We start from the raw sequence: 23,106 nt of genomic DNA on the forward strand, positions 1-23,106 counted from the left end.
CAGGTCTAGTCCCCTCCTCCCAGATTGAGCCAAGTGTCCCTGTATAAGTCCCAGGTTTCAAACAGCTATCTCATGCAGTGAGCACAGGACATGGTACCACTGCCTAGATGCCTCCCAAACAGATCAAGCCAATCAACTGTCCCACCTATTCAGAGGGCCTGATCCAGTTGGGGGCCCCTCAGCCTTTGGTTCATAGTTCATGTGTTTCCATTCATTTGGCTATTTGTCCCTGTGCTTTATCCAACCTTGGTTTCAACAATTCTCACTCATATAAACCCTCCTCTTTCTCGATAATTAGACTCCCAGCGCTCCACCCGGGGCCTAGCCATGGATGTCTGCATCCAGATTCCTCAGTACTTGGATGGGGTTTCTGGCACAACTATTAGGGTGTTTGGCCATCCCATCACCAGAGTAGGTCAGTCCCGGCTGTCTCTCGGCCATTGCCAGCAGTCTTTTGTAGGGTTATCTTTGTGGATTTCTTTGGGTCTCTTTAGCACTTTGTTTCTTCCTTTTCTCATGTGGTCTTCATTTACCACGGTCTCCTATTCCTTATTCTCCCTCTCTGTTCTTGATCCAGGTGGGATCTCCCACTCTCTTTCCCTCGACTCTCGCCGTTCATTGCTCCCACTCATGTCCAGGCTGTTCATGTAGATCTCATCCATTTCTCCGTCATTGGGTGATTCCCGTGTCTTTCTTGGGGTCCTGTTTTCCAGGTAGCCTCACTGGTGATGTGAGTAGCAGTCCAGGCATCCTTGTTCCATATTAATAAGAACTTTTAAGATTCATGCTACACAGTGTTTATAGGTGTGTGGATTAATGTCTAACCAAGCAAGCGAAAGACTACATGAGAAAAACTTTAAGTCTCTGAAGAAAGAAATTGAAAATATCAGAAAATGGAAAAATCTCTCATGCTCATGGATAGGTAGGATTAACATAGTAAAAATGGCAATCTTACCAAAAGCAATCTGCAGATTCAATGCAATCCCCATCAATATCCCAACACAATTCTTCACAGACTTGGAAAGAACAATACTCATCTTCATATGGAAAAACAAAAAACCCAGGATAGCTAAAACAATCCTGTACTAATAAAGCTACTTCTGGAGGCATCGCCATCCCTGACCTCAAGCTCTACTATAGAGCTTTAGTAACAAAAACAGCTTGCTTGGTATTGGCATAAAAACCGACATGAAGACCAATGGAATCAACTTGAAGACCCTGACATTAATCCACACACCTATGAACACCTTTTTTTTTTTTTGACAAAGAAGTCAAAACTGTACAATGGGAAAAAGAAAGCCTCTTCAACAAATAATGCTGACATAACTGTATGTCAACATGTAGAAGGTTGCAAATAGGTCCATATCTATCACCATGCACAAAACTCAAGTTCAAGTGCATCAAAGACTGCATAACCTTTTGTGCAGTATTATCCTCTGAACTAGACTGCCACCATCTTCAGGAGTTCTGCTGAGTTTGCTCACAAAAAATCATCATAGCTGGTCCTTTTGACTATTTGCTTTCCCTCATAGAAAGGAGAGGGTAGGGAGGATCATGTGACCATTACCTGAGCATCTAGCTGTTCCTTCCAACAAATCTTATACAATTCTGCTCTAATAGCACTTGGTCTTGGGGAAATGAGGGGGAGGGTTTTCAGTTATGCAGCCACGGGGGAGCTGTCATTTATGCTGGGTGCACACCTTTCAGTGTGGCATTTAATGTCACCTATGTTCCTGCCTGTAACTCATTAACCATTGCTGTCTGTTAGTAAGCCTTATAAACTCATCAGTTTTCCTAGGTAAAATGAGGTGGAATTATGCCTTTGTTTGTTGAGATCTTAGGAGGAGTGATGGATGTGGTTTGCTTACATCTCTTCCAGGGAAGGAATTTTCAGCAACACACCCTCTCCACTATAAAAGCTATTCACCAGGGAGGAGGCTTCAGTTCAGATCAAGCTTGACTTTTCCCTGTCCTGTGACCAAAGTGTGTGACATTTTCAACAATTAGATGTTACTATCAATTTCTGGTTGGCAGCTGAGAGCAATTGCATGGTCCATATTGTTTAGGAGCCTTTAATAAGCACCCCCCTGACCAACATCCCATAGAGCAGTATCATACATCTGGTACTGGGATTTTTGTTTAAAAAACTATGACTTCTGAGAGGAACATTATTCAACATATAAGGTACCTTCATTCCAACACTATAATTTTTTTTTCATTTTAATAAGCTTATAAAATAGTAGGTTTCTATATGGCTTTTTCACAATCCTTACTCTTTGTTATCTGTCACTCCAAACCCCTCCTCTGTCCTGTCTTTCCAAACCCTCTCCACTTAGACCTCTTCTCCCATCATTTCCCTTTCCATTATCATAACACATGTCTGCCACTATCCTCCTTAGGCCTTTCTCCTGCCCCAGTGGCCATTTTCTAGTTTCCTGGCTTCTACAGGTAAGTCTTAAGTTAAACAGAAATCTAAAGGCTTGCCATATAATACTCACATATGTTAGAGAAGATGCAATATTTGTTTTTCTGGGTTTGTGATACCTCACTCAGTATAATATTTTCCTAAGTGAATCCATTTACCTGCTAGTTTTATAATTTTCTTTATAGCTGAATAGTATTCCATTGTGTATATACACCACATTTTTCACATTATCCACACATCAGCTGATGGATATTTTGGCTGATTCCAATTCCTAGTTATTATAAATAAAGCAGTAATGAACATAGATGACCAAGTATGTCTGTATTAAGCTATAGAGTCTTCTGAATCTATGTTTAGGAGTAGTGTATCTGAGTCCTATGGTAGTTCTATGTCTAGCTTTGGAGGAACCTTCACACTAACTTCTATAGTGGCTGTACCAGTGTATACTCCTGTCAACAGTGAATAGGGATCCTTACTCCCCTGAACTCTCTCTAGTATTTGTTGTCATTTTTTCTTTTGATTTCAGACATTCTTACTGCAATAAGATGAAATCTCAAAATAGTTTTATTTTATATTTCCTTGATAGCTGAGGATGGTGAATACTTTAAAAATATTTTTCAGTAGTTCTTCATTTCAGAGCTCCCTGTTCAGTTCCCTACTCTGTTGTTAAAATTGGGTTTTCTTGCTGTTTAGGTTTTTGTGCTCTAGACATTAATCCTCTGTCTGATGTATAACTGGCAGAGATCCCCATTCTGTAAGCCGCCTCTTCACTTGATTAACAGTTTCCTCTTCAGTGTAGAGCTTTTCTCGAAGCTCTACTTGTTGATCTTATTCCTGGTGGGATCCAGATCTTATTCAGAAAGCCGTTACCTGATCCTACAACTTTTGTATACTCCTTACTCCTTCTCTGGAAATTTCAGAGTCTTAGATCTGACACTAATGTCCTCAATCTATTTGGAATTTATTTATGCATGGTAAAAGATAAGGACTAATTACTCCCCACATGTAGACATCCAATTTTCTAGCATTTGTTAGAGATGTGTATTTTTGACATCTTTGCCAAAAATCGGGTGCCTTTAGGTGCATAGACATATCTGAATCTCAATTGTATGTCATTGATCAATGTATCTGTTTTTATGCCAGTACCATGCTATTTTTACTACTGTGACTGTGTGGTATGGTGATTCCTCCAGCAGTGTTTTTATAATCCCGATTTTTTTTAAAGCTTATGTTCTAGGTATTTTGTGCTTCCATGTGAACTTTAAGATTGTTTTTCCAATTTCTGTGAAGAATTGCATTAGAAGTTTGATAGTTTGATTGCATTGTATCTGTAGACTGCTTTTGGGAGGATGGCCATTTTCACAATAGTAATCCCACCAACTCACTACCAAATAATTTCTAAAAAAAAATCTTTTATTCATTCATTCATTTATGTAGGCTGTGAGTTTGTGCATGGTGTGTGTTTGTGTGGTATTTGGGTGTTCATGTATCAGGAGGATCACACCCCTCCTTATTCCCTTGAGACAGTCGTTCAATGAATCTGTATCTGCAGCTAGTAGGCACTATCAAATCCACCTGTCTCCAGCTCTCTCCCACAGTGCTAAGCCTATGTGACTATACATGGCTTTTAAATATGGGCACTAGAGATTAAAATCCAGATCTTCATGCTTGTGCAGCATGTGTTCTCATCCACTGAGCCATTGCCCCAGTTCCCTAGAAAGTGTTGGAAGTCTATTTGGTTTCTTATTTTCTTATATGAATTTTTTTAATTTCTTGAGTTACTGAAATAGTTTGAACCTGTAAAACAAAGCCAAATAATAAAGATAGCTCTTTTTCCTGATTTTAATGGGAGTGATTATAGCTTTTGCTCTTTATTATGTACATTGCTATTTTTGTAAATATTTTCAATCTTTGTGTAATTTCCTTCTAATTTTATTTTTATAAGATGTTATATTAACTACTAAAGTTCCTCAGATGGTTTTCTAGAAACCATTGATATATCATGTTTCAATTCTTCAATTTGTTAATGTAATAATACTGTCAATATACATCCTGACACTGAATTATCATTGTGTTAATTTAGATGAGGTTAGGTAGTTCATTGCATATAGTATTGAGTTTTGAATTATTTTTAATTGAATCATGTACTTTAGCCATATTTATCCCCATCTTATTTCTTTCCTTTATTCTCCCTTCTCCAGCTCACTTCTAGGAATCTCCCCCCGCTTTCATATCATGTGTGTGTATGTGTGTATATACAAGTGATTTTGTGTATTTATAAAGAATTATAGGAACTAAAAGTCATAGAAAACATATTTGACTTTTTATGGTTGAGTTAATTCACTTAATATGATTATCTCTAGTTGCATCAATCACTCTTTTCCAAAGAATACAATTTCATATTCTTTATGGCTGAATAAAACTCCAGTGTATATGTATGTCATATATTCTTTACACATTCATCTATTAGCAGATACCTAGACCAATTAATTCCATGATGTGGCTATTGTGAATAGAGCTGTAATAGACATGCATATTCAGGTGTCTCTGTAGTATACTGCCTTAGAGTCCTTAAGGTATATTCCCAGAAGTGATATAGCTGTATCATATGATAACTCTATGCTTAGGGTTTTTTTTTTTTGAACCTCCATATGGATTTTCATAATGTTAGGACCAATTTACATCCCCATCAGCAGCGTATAAAGATTTTCTTTCCCTGGCATCTTCTCCAACAATTGTTGTTGCTTGTTTACTTAATGATAGCTATTTAGATTGAAGTTTAGAAGCTGTTTAGATTTATTTCCTGATGGCTAAGGATGTTGAATATATTCTCATATGTTTTCTGGCTTTTTTTGTGCTTTATCATTTGAGAACTATCTGTTTATGTTATCCCCCATTCATTGATTAGCTTTTTATTGTTTGGCTTTTATGAGTTCTTTATATAGTCTAGATATTAATCCTCTGACAGTTGTATAGATAGAAAAGATTTTTCTCCTGTTTGGAAGGTTGTATCTTTATTCAATTAACTGTTTATTTTACTAGGAAGAAACTTTTTAACTTCATGTAAACCTATTTTCAATTCTTGGTAGTATTTTCTGAGCAGTTAGAGACTCTCCTGCTTAGTTTCAACTATCAACTTGACACTGCCTAGAGTTATCTAAGGGAGTTTCAATAAGGGCATTGTCTCCACCCCATTGACCTGTGGGCATGTCTGTAGGGCATTTTCTTGATTGCTAATTGATGTAGGATGGTTCAGTCCACTGTGGGAGTTACTATCCCTAAACTGGAAGTCCTGGACTGTATAAGAAAGCTAGCTAAGCAGAAGTCAGGGAGTTCAGTGGGAGCTAGCTAGTAAGTATTTTTCCTCCATGGTTTTAGCCTCTGCTCCTGCTTGAGTTTTTGCTCTGCCCTGACTTCCCTCAGTGATGGGTTAGGATTGGAAGTGTAAGCCAAATAAACTGTTTCCTCCAAGCTGCTTTTGTTCATTGTGTTTATCACATTAACAAAAAGTAGACTGGAACAGGGTACATCCTAGAAAGTTCTTGCCTCTGTTTATATCTTGAGGTGTTTTCTACTAAAAGTTTTAGAATTTTAATTCTAAGATCAATTTAACTTTTATTTAAATGTATATGTCTGTGTGGGCTTGTGCACATGTGTGCAGGTACCCATAGAGGCCTGAAGAGGGTATTGAAACCCCTGGAGCTGGAGTAATAGCCAGTTGTGAGTCTCTAAAAATGGGGTGTTGGGAACCAAACTCAGGTCCCCTGACAGCAAGAGTTCTTAACTGCTGAGCTTTTTCTCTAGGTCCCTAGAATTTCAAGGCTTACTATACTATCTTTAAAAAATATTTTTATTATTAAAATAAATTTTAAATTTAAATATATTTTGAATATATTCATCCCCTCTCCCAAGTCCTTCCAGATCCTCTGCTCTTCCCTGCACACCTAACTTCAAATTTTTCTAAAAAAAAAACAAAAAACCAAAAACACAATACAACAACAAAACCTCCCAAAACTAAGAAAACAAAATAAAAAACAACACCCAACAGGAAAAAACAAAAACACCAAACTACAACCAAATAAAAGTACACAAAAAAAAACCCTGGAGTCTATTATCTGTGGTTAAACTATTCCTGAACAAGAGGCCTTCCCTGGAGTGGTTGAGGTACACAGTGTCACTCTATTGGAGAAAACTGATTTTCCTCTACTGGCAGGTATAAATAACAGTTCAGTTGTTACCTTTACCCTAGTGGCTAGGTTTCATTGATTCATTTAGTTTTTTAAAAAATAAAATATAATAAGATAAAACACCTATCACATCATAGTTGGACAAGACAAACCAACAGAAAAAAAAAAAGAGCCCAAGAGAAGGCACAAGAATCAGAGACATACTCAGGACTCCCATAAAAACACTAAACTGGAAGCCATAATATATATGCAGAGGACCTGATGCAGACCTATGAAAACCCTGTGCATGCTGCTTCAGTCTCTGTGAGTTTGTATGAGCTTTGTTTATTTTGATTTAGAGGGCCTTGTTCTCCTGGTATCTTCCATCCTCTCTGGCCTTTACACTCTTTCTGCCTCCTTGTCTTAGGGTTTCTATTACCATGAAGAGATACCATGGCCATGGCAACTCTTATAAATGAAAACATTTAATTGGGGTGGCTCACTTATAGTTTCAGAGGTTCTGTCCATTATCATCATGGCCGGGAGCATGATGGCATGCAGGCAGACATGGTTCTGGAGTAGTAGTTGAGAGTCCTACATCTTGCAGGCAACAAGAAGTTGACTGAGACACTGGGTGGTATCCTGAGCATAGTAAACCTCAAAACCCAACCCCAGTAACATACTTCCTCCAACAAGGCCATACCCACTCCAACAAAGTCACACCTCCTAATAGTGCCACTACTTGTGAAATTATGGGGACAAATTGCATTCAAACTACCACACTCCTTTTTCTTGAGGTTCCCTAGGCTCTGAGGAGAGGGATTTGATGGAGACATCCCTTTTATAGTTGAGTGTTCCAAGCTCTCTCACTGTTTGGATAATGTCTGGCTGTAGGTCTCTATATTTGTTCCCATCTGCTACAGAGGAAGCTTCTCATTATGGTAGCTGAATAAGGTACTGATCTCTGAGTGTATCAGAATATCACTAGGGGTGTTCTTAACATTGTGTTTTTGTCATTTTTTTAGACCATTATTATTTGGTTTTACCTCACATTATTATCTTTGATCTATTTTAAGTTGGTCTTGTACACTGTAACAGATCTACTTTTATTCTTTTGCATGTAGCTATCCAGTTTTCCCTTTTTTCCATTTGTTGAACAGGCTGTCGTTTATTTGGCATCTTTGTCAGAAATCAGGTGGCTGTAGCCCATGTAGCTTTACTGGGTTGTCCATTCTATTCTACTGAGCCACGTGCCTGTGTTTGTGCCAGTGCCATGCTGCTTTTGTTGCTGTGATTACTCAGGTTCACAGGCTCAACAGCAGATGTCCTTACCCACTGAGATATCTTGTCATCCCCATGTAAGCTAGTGTGAATGGGACTGTTTTTCTTATTTCTTTCTCAGCATGTATATTGATATACAGGAGGGATACAGATTTTTGTTTATTTTATGTATTGCTGTTTGGTATTTAAGAGTTTTCTGATAGTAGCTTTAGTGTCCCTTGCATGCAGGATCATGTCATCTGAAAGTTATATGGGTTGATGAGAAGAACTGTATATTCTACAGTATTATTCTATAGAGCTCTGTTAAGTTAATTTGATCAATGCCATTTTTTATAGCTCTTACTTTATTCAGATAGTCTCATTACCTGTGGTCCAGATCATCTAAATGAGAACTTAAATAAAACCAGATTTTAAAGATTGCTTTTCAAACATTATAGGTGAAGATGCCATGTTTACCTATATCATCTCCAATATAAAACCACATTTGCATCTCAGTAGTCACCAAACCACTAGGCATAACTTCCTTAACTGTGAACTGTTTAAAGTTACTAGCTTTAATACATTGGATTTTTTTTTTCATGCTCTGAATAGCTGCAGAGAGCTTGGTAGTAGCTGGGAGAACCAACTCAACTTTGGCATAGTTCAAATATAGGCCAGTCAAGGCTTCGAGTAAATCATAGCAGCATTCACCAGCACCAGGGCCTTCTCCTCAGCGAGGTTTTGTGTGAACTAGGCCACGGTCTAAGGTCTGTTGCCTGAACTGCTGTCTAAAATGCCATTTAACTCTGATATGTCTTGTTAACTTTTTTGATCTGGTTGACCTGTCTTGATGAGAGTGGAGTATTGAAGTAATCTACTACTACTGTGTTGAGGTAAATTTGTGACTTTACATCCATTAATATCTATCTTATGAAATTGGATGCATCAATGTTCAGTGCATATATATGTGTAGAATTGAGATGTGATTTGCATGGATTTTTTTCCTACTACAGTATTTAGTGACCTTCTTTATGTTTTTTAAATAATTTTCACTTGAAGTCTGTTTTGTCCAACATTAAAATTGTTACACCTGTACTCTCTTTGTCCACTCTTGGAATATCTCCTCCTATCCTTAATGTATCATCCTTGCAGCCTTTGCCCTAAAGCTGTTTATATTTGACAGCAAGGTGAGTTTTTATAGGCAATGAGCAGATGGGTCTGCTTTTAAAATCCAATTTCCTGGTATATATCTTTTGATTAAGAGATTGAAAGCATTAACATTTGCAGTTATAATTTAAAGGTGTGTATATAGTCCTTCCATTATGTTGTTTGTAATATCTGGTGCTTTCATTTTTCACTAACTGTCCTATGCAGTGTATTCTTTCCTGAGGCTTCATGCATGTATTTATATTTTCGCTATCATATATAAGATTCCTTTGAGGATCTTCTGTAGCTCTCTGCCTTAATGGTCATAAATTCCTTTAGTTTGTGTTTATGGTGAAACATTTTATTTCCCCTTCCATTATGAAAGACAGCTTTGCTATATAGTGTAATCTGGGTTGGCAGTTACTGTACTTTATCATTCCATGCCCTCCTAGCTTTTAGAGTTTCTATTAAGAAACCTGCTCTTATTCTGACAGGTCTGCTGATCTGTGACTTGGCGTTTCTCTCTTGCAGCTTTTAGTGTTTTAACTGTAGTATGACATGGGAAGTTAACTTTTGGTCTTGGCTGACAATCTAAATGCATTCTGTAGCCTGGTGGCCACCTCTTTCCCTATGTTAGGGAAATTTTCTCCTATACTTGTATTAAATATGTTTACTATTCCTTTAGCATAATATTTTTCTTCTTACAAGTGCATAACTCATAGGTTTGGTTTTTAAAATGATGTCACATAAATGTTATATGTTCTGCTCATATTTTTAAAAATTGTCAGAATATTCTAACTCATCTACTTGGTCATGATATTCCATTTTTCCAATTGATTCATTCTATAGCTAAGGCTTTCCACTGAGTTTATTATTTGCCTTAATTGAACTTTCCGTGTCTAGTTTTTTTCGTCAGTATTTCTCTCTCCATTCTACTTTTATAGTCTATATTGACTTCCTTTTCTCCATTATGTTGTTGGCTTGAGTTCTCTTTTAATCCATTCAGGAGTTTATTAGTGTGCCTCCCCTGTTTCAATTTTTTATTTTTGGTTCTGTTTTGGAGACAGTCTCACTATACAGCTCTGGATGACATGGAATTCAGTATGTAGACCAGCCTGTCCTTGAACTCACAAAGATCTGCCTGCCTCAGCTTCGTAAGTGCTGTAATTAAAGGCATTAGCTATCTTGACTAGCCTATTTATGCACTTTCTCTTAAAAAAAAAGACGACTTAATATTATTATTCTGCAGGTTTTGTCTTTTGGTTTTTAATTATTTTATTTAATATGTGTTAAGTATTTTATGTGTAGAAGTGTTTTGTCTGCATGTATATATGTGTATCATGTACATGCTTGGTTCCCATGGAAATCAGAGGAGGGCATTGGATTCCTTAGGACTGGAGTTAGAGACAAGTTGTGAGCTGCCATGTGGTTGCTGGGAATTGAAACCAGGCCCTCTAGAAGAGCAACCAGTGCTCTTTACCACTGAGCCATCTCTCTAGACTCGTTTTTTGAATTTTCAAATTCACTCTCATTGGAGGAGATTACTATGGAATTAGTAACTTTTTGAGGTGTCATGGTGTTTTGATTTCTCATGTCTCTGTTTTTATTTGATTGTTTCTGTTAGGACTTAAGCGCCTGTGATTAGATGATCAGTTAGATTTTGTTTGTTTGTTTATTGCTCACATTCTTTCAGTGGAAGTGATTGTAATGTCCAAGTCACAATAGATTGTAATAGGCCCGAGATGTTATTTTCCCCTACTGGACTAGTGGTGTATCTTAGTAGTTAGAGCCTCAGCATACATATTCAGGGCACAGACTCTAAACCCAGTATTACTCCAAGAGTAGAATTCTATCTGAGTAAATAACACAGTCAAAGGTTAAGCCCATTATGATCATACAGCAATAGTTAATAAAAACTCAACTGTCTTACCAGTTTCAAAATTCCAATAATTCTAGTAAATAAAGGAACATAGTACTGTGTGCATGAAAATACTAGTTAGAATGTGTATAGAAAGGTACAGAGTAAGACTAGCAATTAGTACGAGAGAGAGAAAACTAGAGGAGGAAAAAGCAAATAGAAGAGGGGACAGTAGAGACAAAAAGAGAAAGGTAAATAAATGCAACCAGACAATTTAAAACACTTAACAGGTTTGGGAAGGAAGGCTGATGAAGGGATCCGCCCACCCTCTCAACTTCTAGGGCAGCTGGTGCTATTCGGGGAAAGCCTGTCAAAAGGAAAAAAAGGAAAAGGGAAGGACTGACATTGAGCATCAAATAAGAGAACAGAAGTGAAGCAAGAGCTGCATTGGAGTGTAGAGTCTGAAGGTAATTTCTCACCTGGGTGCTGTTTTAGTCTGGCCTCTAGACATACTTTTTGAGGGTTACAGATGCCAGGCCTACTCCTGGGTAGTCTTTGTTTGATGGTAGGTGTTAGCCATGTCCCTATGTGCTCTTTTGCTGCTCAGACTGTGAATGCTGGTCATACCTCAGGACTATTTCATCATCTGATTGAGAATGCTGGTCATGCCTTTGGGTGGTCCTTCTCAAGATCAAGGATATCTTCAAAACTGGAGTCTGTGTTCTACTCCAAAGATAAATTAGTAGCTGGATATGGTGGCACATGCCTTTAATCCCAGCACTTGGGCAGAAGCAGGCAGATCTCTGTGAGTTCAAGGCTAGTTTGTCCTATCTAGGAAGCTATGGAGTGAGATCTTGTCCCTGTCAAAAAAAGCAAAAACAAAACTAAGATGACTTAGGTCAGATTTCTGCTTCACTGAATAGGATGCAGTCCTCATCCAAAGCTTCCCCCCTCTGCTGTGAAGAGGTGTTCGGTAGTCTAGAGTATTTTAATCTCACAATACTTGTTCTAGGCTCTCGGAGTGTGACTCAGGGAGAGTTATCAAGCTACCCAGTAAACAGGAGTCTTTAAAAACTGATTTTGATACTCCCTTATCTAGTACAAAGAGGGGAGGGTTTTCCTGGTACCTTATCTTTCTGCTCGTGCAGTAGACAGAGTCAGCCTTTGTCTCCTCTCCTTTAAATGTCTGTTCTCACAGCACACTGCAGATGTTCTGAGGCTCTCTGTCTTTTGCTGCCATCTGCAGTTGCTCTGCCTTGCTGAGCCAGCCTCTCCCGCCAGGACAGGTTCTGGACTTTTCTCCTGTATTGCCTTGCAAGTTTCCAATTTCACTTTGGATCTGAAACTAGAGATTTCCTGCCATTCCCAATGTCTTATTAAAGCTGTTCTTCAACTATACCCAGTTTACCCTCCACAGATTCTAACCAACTAAGGCTAGGTGGTGTTCACCTCCTGCTCTGAAAGTTTTTGTTTAAATCCAGCAGAGACACACTTTAAAATTTCCATACGAGAGAAATAGTGCCAATGATCTTTTGGCTTTATAGAGAAAATTCATTTTAATTTTTACTTTTTCTGACAATAGTGTATTGATTTAAATATCATCAGGAGATCATGTAATTAATCTGAAGAACCAATCAGCATCACAATCTCTAACAATAAGCTCACAGAGGTTGTAGTCACATAAAGTATGACATTCTATAAGATTCCTTTTTAGAAATACCATTTGTAAAGAGACACATGATAAAAAGTATATTTATTTTATCTATATCATACCCATAATTATTTTGTGAGTAGATGGAAGTTCTTACAGTTTGAAGCTGGGGCCTGTAGGGATCAAATTTTAAGGAATAAAAAAGGTAAAGTAAGTTAATTTTGATGTTAGATTTGTATAAAGATATGAAGTACATGCAACTAGTCTATATATTCCATATATACTTAAAGATGATATAATTATATATGACATCATATTTCTATTTCTGGAATAAACTATTTGAAATAGTTACATTTCATTATTGGTATCATTAATAGATTGTATTGTACTTTATTTAGCATTTTGTTCTTATGTTCATTAATACATTCCTTTACAATGCTTAAAATAACATGAAATTATATATGTTGTACAGTGTAGTGAGTTTCCTCTGATATTATTACATATTAAGAGTAGTATTTTATCTCGCATGGTCTTTTGTTTTCAGCTCATTCTTCTTCCGCTAATGAATCTAGGACAGCTAGTTGGTTTGTTTTTGTCACTATAGATTGTTTGCATGTTACTTGATTGTCTAACTCTACCTCACTAAAAATATGTAACTTATATTTATCATTGAAATGAAATTTGGGCACTACAGGGAAGAATTTGAGGTTGATTAAAAACTAAGCAAGGTAAGAAAATAATTTCAACCCCAGGGAGTAAACAATTTGTGTGGCAGAATGAGAGAGTAGCAATAGTACAACGCAAGTAGTTATCTCTTTGGGAGAAAAGCATACAGTAAGTACATGTGCATGTGTAATAGAGGGGGATGAAGAAAATGCTTTTCCTAAAAGTAAGTAGCAGTATAAAAACTGTTAAGATCCATCAAGTAAAAGAACCAAAGCAAATATCAGGAGAGAATAAAAATGATTGAATCTGGAAAGGAAGTTATTAAAGAGAGAAAGAATAGATGGATTTTAATAATCATGAATTATGTGATTTGTTATCAGTTGCTGACAGTGATAGAAAATAAAACTAAATGGGAGAGAAACAAGTAGGACATAAAATTGTAATGCATTAGTCACAACACTTTTGATAATCATTGATGTTACTGCATCTTTTAGTAATCTCTTTTAATTGTTACATGGTATTTCATTTCATGATTGTACCACATTTTTAAAATTTGTTTATTGATAGGCACCCAAGCTATTTCTGATTTTTCTACTATTATGATTAAAATTGCTAGTTTCCTAGTTAAGAAAATAATTTTGTGGGTATACGCCTGAATTTTCTTAGGTGCATACACAATTGCTAGGGCCTGGTAAAGGTATATATGGTATATATTTAGTTTGTTTACAAGTTGTAAGATAGGTTTCTTCCTTTTCAAGACAGAATTTCTCTGTGTAGTCCTGGCTGTCCTGGAACTCACTCTGTAGAGAGGCTGGTCCTGAACTCACAGATATCCACCTACCTCTGCCTCCCAGAGTCTTGGATTAAAGGTGTGTACCACTACTACCTAGCTGTAAAATTTTCTAAAGTGGTTACAAAATAATATGTTTTATACCCTAACCAACAGTGTCTGAGAGGTTATTCCATACCCATTTTTCTTCATTTAAAAGCTAATAATAGCCATCCTAGTGGCCATGTAATAGTGTCTCATCATCATTTTAATTTTCACTTCCCTGACGGCTATTTCTACTATTTATTCTCTTTCAGACAGTTCGGCATGGTTTTCCTTATCAGCCCACAGCACTGGCCTTTGATCCAGTCCAGAAAATCTTGGCTATTGGAACAAGAACAGGTGCTATACGAATGTATCCTTAATTTTTGTTAATTATTCACTCAAGTAAGTAAAGCACTTATAACAAAAAAGTGCATTGTTTCCTTAAAAATTAGTAACTATTGCTAAAATCACCGCTGTCAGATTTCTTACTATATTTTTGTCTTGGAGGTCACTGTTGATGTCCCTTCTGTTAGTGCTTGCTCATGTCATTCTTTTTCTGATCACTTTAGTTAGATGTTTTTTAATTACGCACAGAGATTTAACATTTGGACTCACATTTCTTTATTGTTTACCTCTATTCTATATATTAGTCTCTACTTTGATCTTTTTTGAAATTTACTTTGGGTTTAGTTTAAACCTTTTTAGTTTCTTAAGGTAGAAACAGTCATTAATTTGATAACTTCTTTTATAATAATGTGCATATAGTGTTATAGGTTTATTCCCAAATGCATTTCAATGTCTTCTTCATTTTTCCAAATTAAACCTTTTATTTTGAGATTTATATTTAGGTATAAGAAATATTTCTGAGAAATCTCATATATTCTTTGACTCAGTGTCTTCTACATGTAGTGTTTTATAAAAACTGTTGTGTGATACCACAACTAGGGAGCTGGAGAGATGGCTCAGCAGCAAATGTACTTGCTGCTCTTACAGAGGGCCCAAGTTTGGTTCCTAGTATCAATATGGTGGCTCATAACTTTTTATAAATTCATTCCTCTTCTGGCTTCTGAGGGCAACAGGCATACAATGGTGCTCATACATTCATGCAGGCACTCATTCGTACACATAAACAAAAAAAATCTTAAAAACAATATTCTACACTTCTATAGTCATCTTATTTTGACAAAGAGGACAACAATACACATTGGAGAAAAGGTAGTATCAATAACAAATGGTGCTGGTAAAACTGGTTAACTACATGTGCAAGAATGAAACTAGATCTTTCTCTCTCATCCTGCATAAAACTCAACTCCAGTGTATCAAAGATCTCAAATGTAAGACTTGATACCTTGAATCTGATGAGGAGGAAGTAGGGAATATACTTGAACATATTGGCACAAGAAAGGAACCATTTGTTCACTGTTAGCAGGAGTTCAAAGAGGTGCAGCCACTATGGATATCAGTGTGGAGATTCTTCTAAAAACTAGAAATAGATTACTATGTGATCAGCTATACCACTCTAGGACATATATCCAAAGAACTTTGTGGTGGTGGTTTGAATGAGAATGGCCCCCATAGGCTCATATGTTTGAATATTTGGTTCCTAGTTGGTGGAAGTGTTTTGGGAAGGATTAGGAGGTGTGGCCTTGTTGGAAGAGGTGTGTCACTTGAAGTTTCGAAAGCCAATGCCAGGCTGAGTCTTTCTACCTCTGTCACCAACTTGTGGGTTAGAAGTACTGTCTCAGCTACTGTTTCAGCACCCTGCCTGCCTGCCTGCTGCCATGCTTCCTGTCATGATGGCCATGAATTTACCCTCTGAACTATAAGCAAGCCCCCAATTAAATGATTTCTTTTAAAAATTGCCTTGGTCATGGTGTCTCTTTATAGCAGCAGAAAAGTAAAGAGTTGAGTGGTGATGGTGCACGCCTTTAATCCTAGCATTTGGGAGGCAGGGGCAGGTAGATTTCTGTGAGTTCATTGCCAGCCTGGTCTACAGAATGAATTCCAGGAAAGCCAAGGCTACACAGAGAAACCCTGTCTTGAAGAAAAAAAAACAAAGAAAAAAAGAAAAGTAAATGAGAAAAACTCTATATTCTATTGTAGGGAAACTTGCTCATCTATATTAATTACTTCTCTAATCACAATAGCCAAGAAATGGAAACAATATAGATGTCCATGAATAGATAATGAGTATATGATATGTTTAAAATGGAATATTATTCATCTGTTAAGAAAAACGAAACTGAAATTCATAGGTAGGTGAATGAAGCTGGAAATAATCATTTTGAGTGAGGCTACCCAGACCCAGAAAGACAAATGTCCCATGTTTTCTCTCATTTGTGAATGTTAGTTTTGTATCTCCAGATATGTGTGTTTCATTCTCAATGCCCATAGAATTAATAAATTATTAAGGTACTAATGGAGGACTTCAAGGAAGAGGAGATAGAACACAGTGGTATAAAGGGTTAAAGGAGAATAATGGAACAGGAAGGGTTTAATGGGGTAGGTAATGGGAGGGCAGGGTAGAGAAGAGAATAAGGGAAAGGGGTAAATAATTCTAAATACTTTTAAAAAGTCATATGGAAACCTACTACTGTAGAAACTTCCTAAAATATGTGTACACACACATGTAATAAGAGTTTAAATGGAGTCACTCTATAATGGGATAATAATGCTCCTGCTAGAGACCACAGGCTAGCAAATAAAAAGGTACAAATAAAAATAAAAAACAAATAAGTTACTTCTTTTGTAATTGTTGGCCATTGAGATCCCATAGATTCTCCCAAACATTACAGACTATTTCCAAAGCTTTTACCTTCCATAACCCGACAGTAAGTCCATATTGCTGAAGACACCACATAGTTGAGACATAAGAACACAGAGAAATCAAGATGGTACTCACCTGGAAGTTTCACAACTATAAGCTAGCTTTCACCATGCTGGAAGATGCTATGCATGCCATTGGAGTAGAAAACCAATCACTTATATTATCCAGCTACAGTAATGATTGGCCTGGCAAAACATGCCCACGTGTGCAATGGTGGCAGGTCCACCGGTGTAATAGTGGCATGAACAGTATGGGGACAACCAACCACTTTCTGCTTGGATTTAAGGCCCACTCCACAAATTGAAATCCATATCTGGTACCAATATTGGTACCAAGAACCTATGGCTAGATAGGTCAAGGGCCCAGGGAAGAAGCTACTACTATTATTCTGCTAAATGCACATAGTAGAAAACCAGCTCCTAATGGCTTATCATTATATACATAGATCAATGTATCTCTTAACTCCCACCAGAACATCTTTTGCAGTAGATGGCAATACAGAGACCGACAACTTGTCAAGTTGCAGAAAACAAGAAACTCCAGAATCCCAGCTCTAAACAGGACATCCTATTACATCCCTTCCACCCAAGGCTTGAGAATCATTTTGGAAAAGGGAGTAGAGTACATCATGAAGGGGAAGCATAGCTGCAGCAGCAGAGGCCAGCTGGTCACGTTAGTTGCCACCAGCTGTTTAGGTAGAGGTAGGGCCTCAAGAGTTCCTTCCCAATCCATGAAGGAATGTTGACATGCCCAGTCTTGCGTAAGTCCACAGCAGCTTGAAAAGACCATGTCATATCCAGCAGACAGAGTTTCATTGGTGCATACCTCCCCATCCTCCTCCTCTTACACATTATTTCTGCATCCTCCTCTTACACATTATTTCTGTCTACTCTTCTACAATGTTCCCTAGGCATTATACGGGGTGAAACAGATGTCCCATTTGAGGCTGATAATTCAACAGTCACTTGTTTTCAGTAATTTGACCAACTATTTATTTCTTCATTATTTCTCTATTGAATCACATTTTTGTATCTTACATTGACTTTCTTATTCTATTTAGCTGTATGTGCTGTCTTGGAATTCATTCAGGAATGTATTTGTTTCCCCTTTCATTTCTTTGAGCATATTTATAATTATTTTGAGTTCATTGTCTGGAATTTTGTCTAAGAACTCTTAGAAGGGGCCATTTTCTAGGATTGGTAGGTTTGGGGGGGGGACATATGTTGCCTTAGTTTTTTCAAATTACTTCCACTTTTACATTTGGACTTGGACATCTGGAGTTAGACTGTTGGTTGAATTTATTTATTTTTGTTTGGCTCACCTTTTTTTCTTTCAATGGACATGTTTGAAATATTTCAGAGGTACTATGTTGTAGCAGAACTGAACAATCATTTCCTCGGTTAGACTGGTTTTCAGGGCTCCATTCCCTATGTTTTCCTAGGGAGAATATTATTTGCAATAACAATCCCTATCCAGGGATAGACCCTCTATGAAGATAGAGCCAATACAAAATATTCACCCCATAAACACCAATCATTGTAAAAGAACACTGCAAGTGCTGTATGCATGTTATCGCATTTTAATTATTGTGAATGTAAGTCAGGGTTTAGTAGGAAGGAAGAAAAAACTTGGTAAGACATAGTGGTTAGCACTTGGATGATAGAAAGTAGAGGGGATATCTTGGTTAGGGTTACTATTGCTATGACCAAAATAAAGTTGGTGAGGAAAGGGTTTATTTAGCTTACACTTCTACATCACTGTTCATCATCGAAGGAAGTTGGGACAGAAACTCAAAACAGGGCAGAACCTAGAGACAGGATCTGATGCCAAGGCCATGGAGGGGTGCTGCTTACTGACTTGTTCTTCATGGTTTTCTCAGCCTGCTTCCTTATAGAACCCTGTACCACCAGCTCAGGGGTAGTACCACTCACAATGGGATGGGTCCTCCCCCATCAATCACAAATTAAGAAAATGCCTTACAGCTGGATCTTATGCAGGCATTTTTTCAATTGAGGTTCCCTCCTTTCAGATGACTCTAGCTTGTGTCAAGTTGACACAAAACTAGCCACGAGAGGGGAGAATATAGGTAGAAAGGGGAACTTTAGCGGGAGTGAAGGGTATGTGTAGGTATGTGGGGGAAGGGTGAAGGATGTTGGCTAAAGACAGACTTAAGAGAGTTAAAAATATCTAAAATTGCCTGATCTCTCAGTAGCTTGAAGCTTAGAGACTTAAAGACCTGAGCAGTCAGTGCTCTTTGCTAGAGATAAAAGAGAAATGAAGCCAGGTGGTGGTGGCATGTGCCTTTAATTCAATCACTCAGGAGGCAGAGGCAGGTGAATCTCTGTGAATTTGAGGCCACCCTGGTCCACAAAATGAGTTCCAGGACAGCCAGGATTGTTACACAGAGAAACTTCATCTCAAAAAACAAAATAAAACAAACAAACAAACAAAAACAAACATCAACAACAAAAAACAAAAGCAAAAGAGAGAGAGAGTATATTTTGGGATATGGGGCAAGAAAAGAGCAGGGGTGAGCAGACCTGCTAAACTGACATTGGGCATTGAATGAATAAATGGGTATAGGGAGAGGTGGGTACACACACAGGATATGGAAACTGATTTCTGGATTCTATCTGACATCTCTTTTGTTCCTTCTCTGGTTCCTGAAACCTGTCTTGCTACTGGGAATTGCTCTGGGAATTCCCATTGCTGTATTCCATATTTCTGAGGACTATTCTTGATCAGGTTCTACCTCTGAACATGGTTCTAGCTCTGGTTCCTGCTTGGGTTTGGCTATGCTTGTGTCTCTGGCTCTGACTAAAGCTCTGGCTGTCTTCTGGCTCTTATTTGGCTCGATGTCTGGATTTGGCTCCCTGCTCCTTAGACTGTTTAAAAAATACATCTTCACTGAGTGGTAATGGGAACCAGGAACAGATGGCTGTGAGGGGCAGGGAAATGAAGGAAGATGGTCAGAGCCACAGGTGTATTTGACATACTTTATTCACTCTAGGTAAGAGATGCCCCTGGGTCCAAGGATACAGAATCACACAAAAGTGGCTCTTGCCAGAATTCATTGCATAACAAGTTACATAAAAAGCACATTTATTCCTTAGTCACAGTTCCTTGTATATCCATAGCAGCCATCTTAACTAAGTCAGTCTGGGTATCTATACCATTGCCATGGTGTCTAAATTTTTATCTGGCACTCACAGCCTTTATTCCCTTTCAGATGATCAGTTGGATCATTCCTTGGTGTTCTCTCTGTGGAGGAGGGGCCAATGGGAGCCTTTGAATCCAGCCATTTCTTTGTTCCAGGTTCCAGAGTATGGAAGATAAATGGCTATAAGATGTTGTTGGCAGTTCCCTCTCCCTCACCTCAGCCACTCTGTACTCTGCTTCTGCTTCTTGGTTCTGTAAGTGAGTGTGTTTGAGGAAAACCACTTTCCAGCAGGTTCCTTTGTGCTGGCTGGCAGGGCCTCTGGTGGAGTTGAATTTAGCCAGCCACAATGATTTGAGATTTTCTCACTTGTTCCCCATGGAGATCTTGACCTTGTAAGTACATTGGCCAAACATTCTTTTGCAGGAAACAATATTATTTTCTATTATTTTGACTGTTTTTTTCTACTTCTCAAAGTTTCTTTGGTGAAGATTCTAACCAATATTCTTACCCAGAATTCTGTTTAATTTTCTTACATGATTGTTCTGTCTAGAGTATGAGATAATTAGATATGTGATGATTATCAGCTTTTTTCTTATTCCTGATCTTGAAGGAAAAAAAAAAACTTTTGTTAGAATAGAAAAGTCTTGGTGGCCTGAGATTTCTTTTGTCTGGATCTGTCTTTATTTGAGCATCTGTAGTGTTCTCTGATCTCAAAACCAGCTATGTCAACCACTGGCAGGGGTCAGCTTAGTGTGTGGTGCTAGCACATGGTGACAGGCTCCATCCCACAGGCAGCTGCTGGGAGATGCATCTGTGTACTGAGGCTGGCCTGAGACTATTAGACTAGGAAACCACATTTGGCTCCATTTTTGTGTGTTTAGAACCTTTTTTAAGCTTTCTCAGGTCTTATATAGAAATTCAGGCCCCATGTTGGAATGCCATTTGTAGGTGGAAGTTTCTGTCCTGCCAGCTAGCTCCCAAATAACCATACAGAGACTTATTATTAATTATAAATGCTTGGCCGATAGCTTGGGCTTATTACTAACTACTCTTTTTTTTGTTTGTTTGTTTTTTGTTTTTCGAGACAGGGTTTCTCTGTGTAGCTTTGCGCCTTTCCTGGAACTCACTGTAGCCCAGGCTGGCCTCGAACTCACAGAGATCTGCCTAGCTCTGCCTCCCAAGTGCTGGGATTAAAGGCATGCGCCACCACCGCCCGGCTTTACTACTCTTATATTAAATCTTAAATTAACCCATATTTCTTATGTATGTACTGCCATGTGGCTCAGTACCTTTTTTCAGTATGGTATGTTAATCTTGCTTCTTTCTGTATCTTCTGGTGACTCTGCCTTTCTCAGTGTTCTCTTGCTCTAGCTCTCCTGCCTAACCTCTTTCTGCCTAGCTATTAGCCAGTTGGCTCTTTAGCAAATGAATGAGAGCAACACATCTTCACAGTGTACAAAAGGATTATTCCATAGCAGTAAAGTGTTACTGAGAAACATTTTACATTAGTGGTGATTTTCTTAAATGTGACTAAACATTTTATTCTTACAGATTTTAGAATTTTCATTGTCTTAAACCTTAAACTTTAAGTGTGTGTGTGTGTGTGTGTGTGTGTGTGTGTGTGTGTGTGTGTGTGCATGTCTGTGGAAGCCAATTGATGCCAACTGTCTTTCTGTATTGATCTGTCCTTTATGTGTTGAGGAATGGTCTCTTGCTGAACCTGGAGCTCACCATTTCTAGCTAGTTTAGTTAGCCAGCTGGCCCTAGAGATCCTTTGATTGTACCTCCTGAGTGCTGGGATTACAGGTAGCTACAGTGCCTTGCTTGTTTTTTCCATAGGCTTGGAGAAGCTAGATGCTCATGCCAAAAGTGAATTTCACTGGGTTATGTCCCCAGTCCAAACTTATACTTTTGACAGTTTAACTTTAATATGCTCTGATGATGATCTTTTCAGGTTGCGCTTACTAGAGTTTAGTAAGTACCCTGTATCTTGATAGTCATTTTCCCCAAGGTTAGGGAAATTTCACCTATTTTTTTGAATAGGCGAATTAGTTAACTTTTCATGATGCTGTGATAAAATATCTGAGAAAAATGATTTAAGGAATGGGGAGTTTATTTTAGCTCACTGTTTAACTGTACAGTTTATTATAAAGAGCAGAAATCATTGCTGCAGAAATGTAAGTCATCACCTTGCACAGCCTTGGTGCAGAAGGGAGGGGCTTGGACCTGCCTCAACTGAATGTGATAGGCTTTGCTGATTCCCCATGGGAGACCTTGACTTGGAGGAGGTGGGAATGGGGAGTGGGTTGAGGGGAGTGTTGGGGGTGCGGGGGAGGGAGGAAGGGAGAATCTGTGGTTGGTATGTAAGATGAATAGAAAATTTCATCATCATCATCATCATCATCATAAAGAAATGTAAATCATCTGAACATTTTGCATCTGCTATCAGGAAGCAGAGCAATGAGTCCTGGTATTCCACTTGCTTTCTGCTTTTTATTTACTTCAAGACCACAATTCCTGGGATACATTAATCATGGATTTTCCCTCCTTAGTTAAACTTTTCTGGAAACACCCTCTTAGCCTCACTTGGAGGTATATTTCTATAGTGATTTTAATCTAGCAAAGATAATAATGAAGACTTGCTATCAAATAGGTTTTTTATGCTCTTCCCCTTCATGTACTTCCAAAATTCCAAAGTATGTTTATCTGATGTCTCAAAATATTTCAAAGGCTGTCTTCTTTCTTTTTTATTATATTTTTCCTTTTTATTGTCTGTGTAATTTCAAGAGACTTGTCTTTGGATTTGGATATTCTTTATTATACTTAATCTAGTGTGTTATTGGGGCTTTTACCTGTTATTTTTAAATTTGAGTAATTGAGTCCTTCATTTCTGAAATATGTGATTTTTATTTTCAAAATCTCTGTGTTTGCTGCATTTGCCACTCACGTTGTGAGTTGCTTACCTTGTTTGTTGTATAACCTGTCTTTGTTCTCTTCAATTGAACTCATTTTCTCTTGAGTCATTCCTTTAATTTCTTCCTTGGACATTGTACCCTTATCCTTTACTTTGAAGTCTAGAGCATCAACTGTTTCTTTGACGTTGTCATGTTAACTTTTCTTTTCTTTTTGGTAT

The 23,106-nt window shown here is 37.9% G+C and overlaps 1 protein-coding gene across 14 annotated transcripts in view; it reads left to right on the forward strand.

Moving 5' to 3' along the window:
• Positions 1–23,106, forward strand: part of Stxbp5l (syntaxin binding protein 5 like) — a 246,753-nt gene that overhangs the window by 31,646 nt on the left and 192,001 nt on the right. For all 14 annotated transcript variants that reach the window (XM_037209769.1, XM_028895003.2, XM_028895010.2 and 11 more), the window contains exon 3: positions 14,259–14,356. In XM_037209769.1, coding sequence (XP_037065664.1) covers positions 14,259–14,356 — 98 coding nt within the window. The remainder of the gene's footprint in view (positions 1–14,258; positions 14,357–23,106) is intronic.

The sequence above is a fragment of the Peromyscus leucopus genome, chromosome 12 (assembly GCF_004664715.2).
Source record: "Peromyscus leucopus breed LL Stock chromosome 12, UCI_PerLeu_2.1, whole genome shotgun sequence".
NCBI lineage: Eukaryota > Metazoa > Chordata > Mammalia > Rodentia > Cricetidae > Peromyscus > Peromyscus leucopus.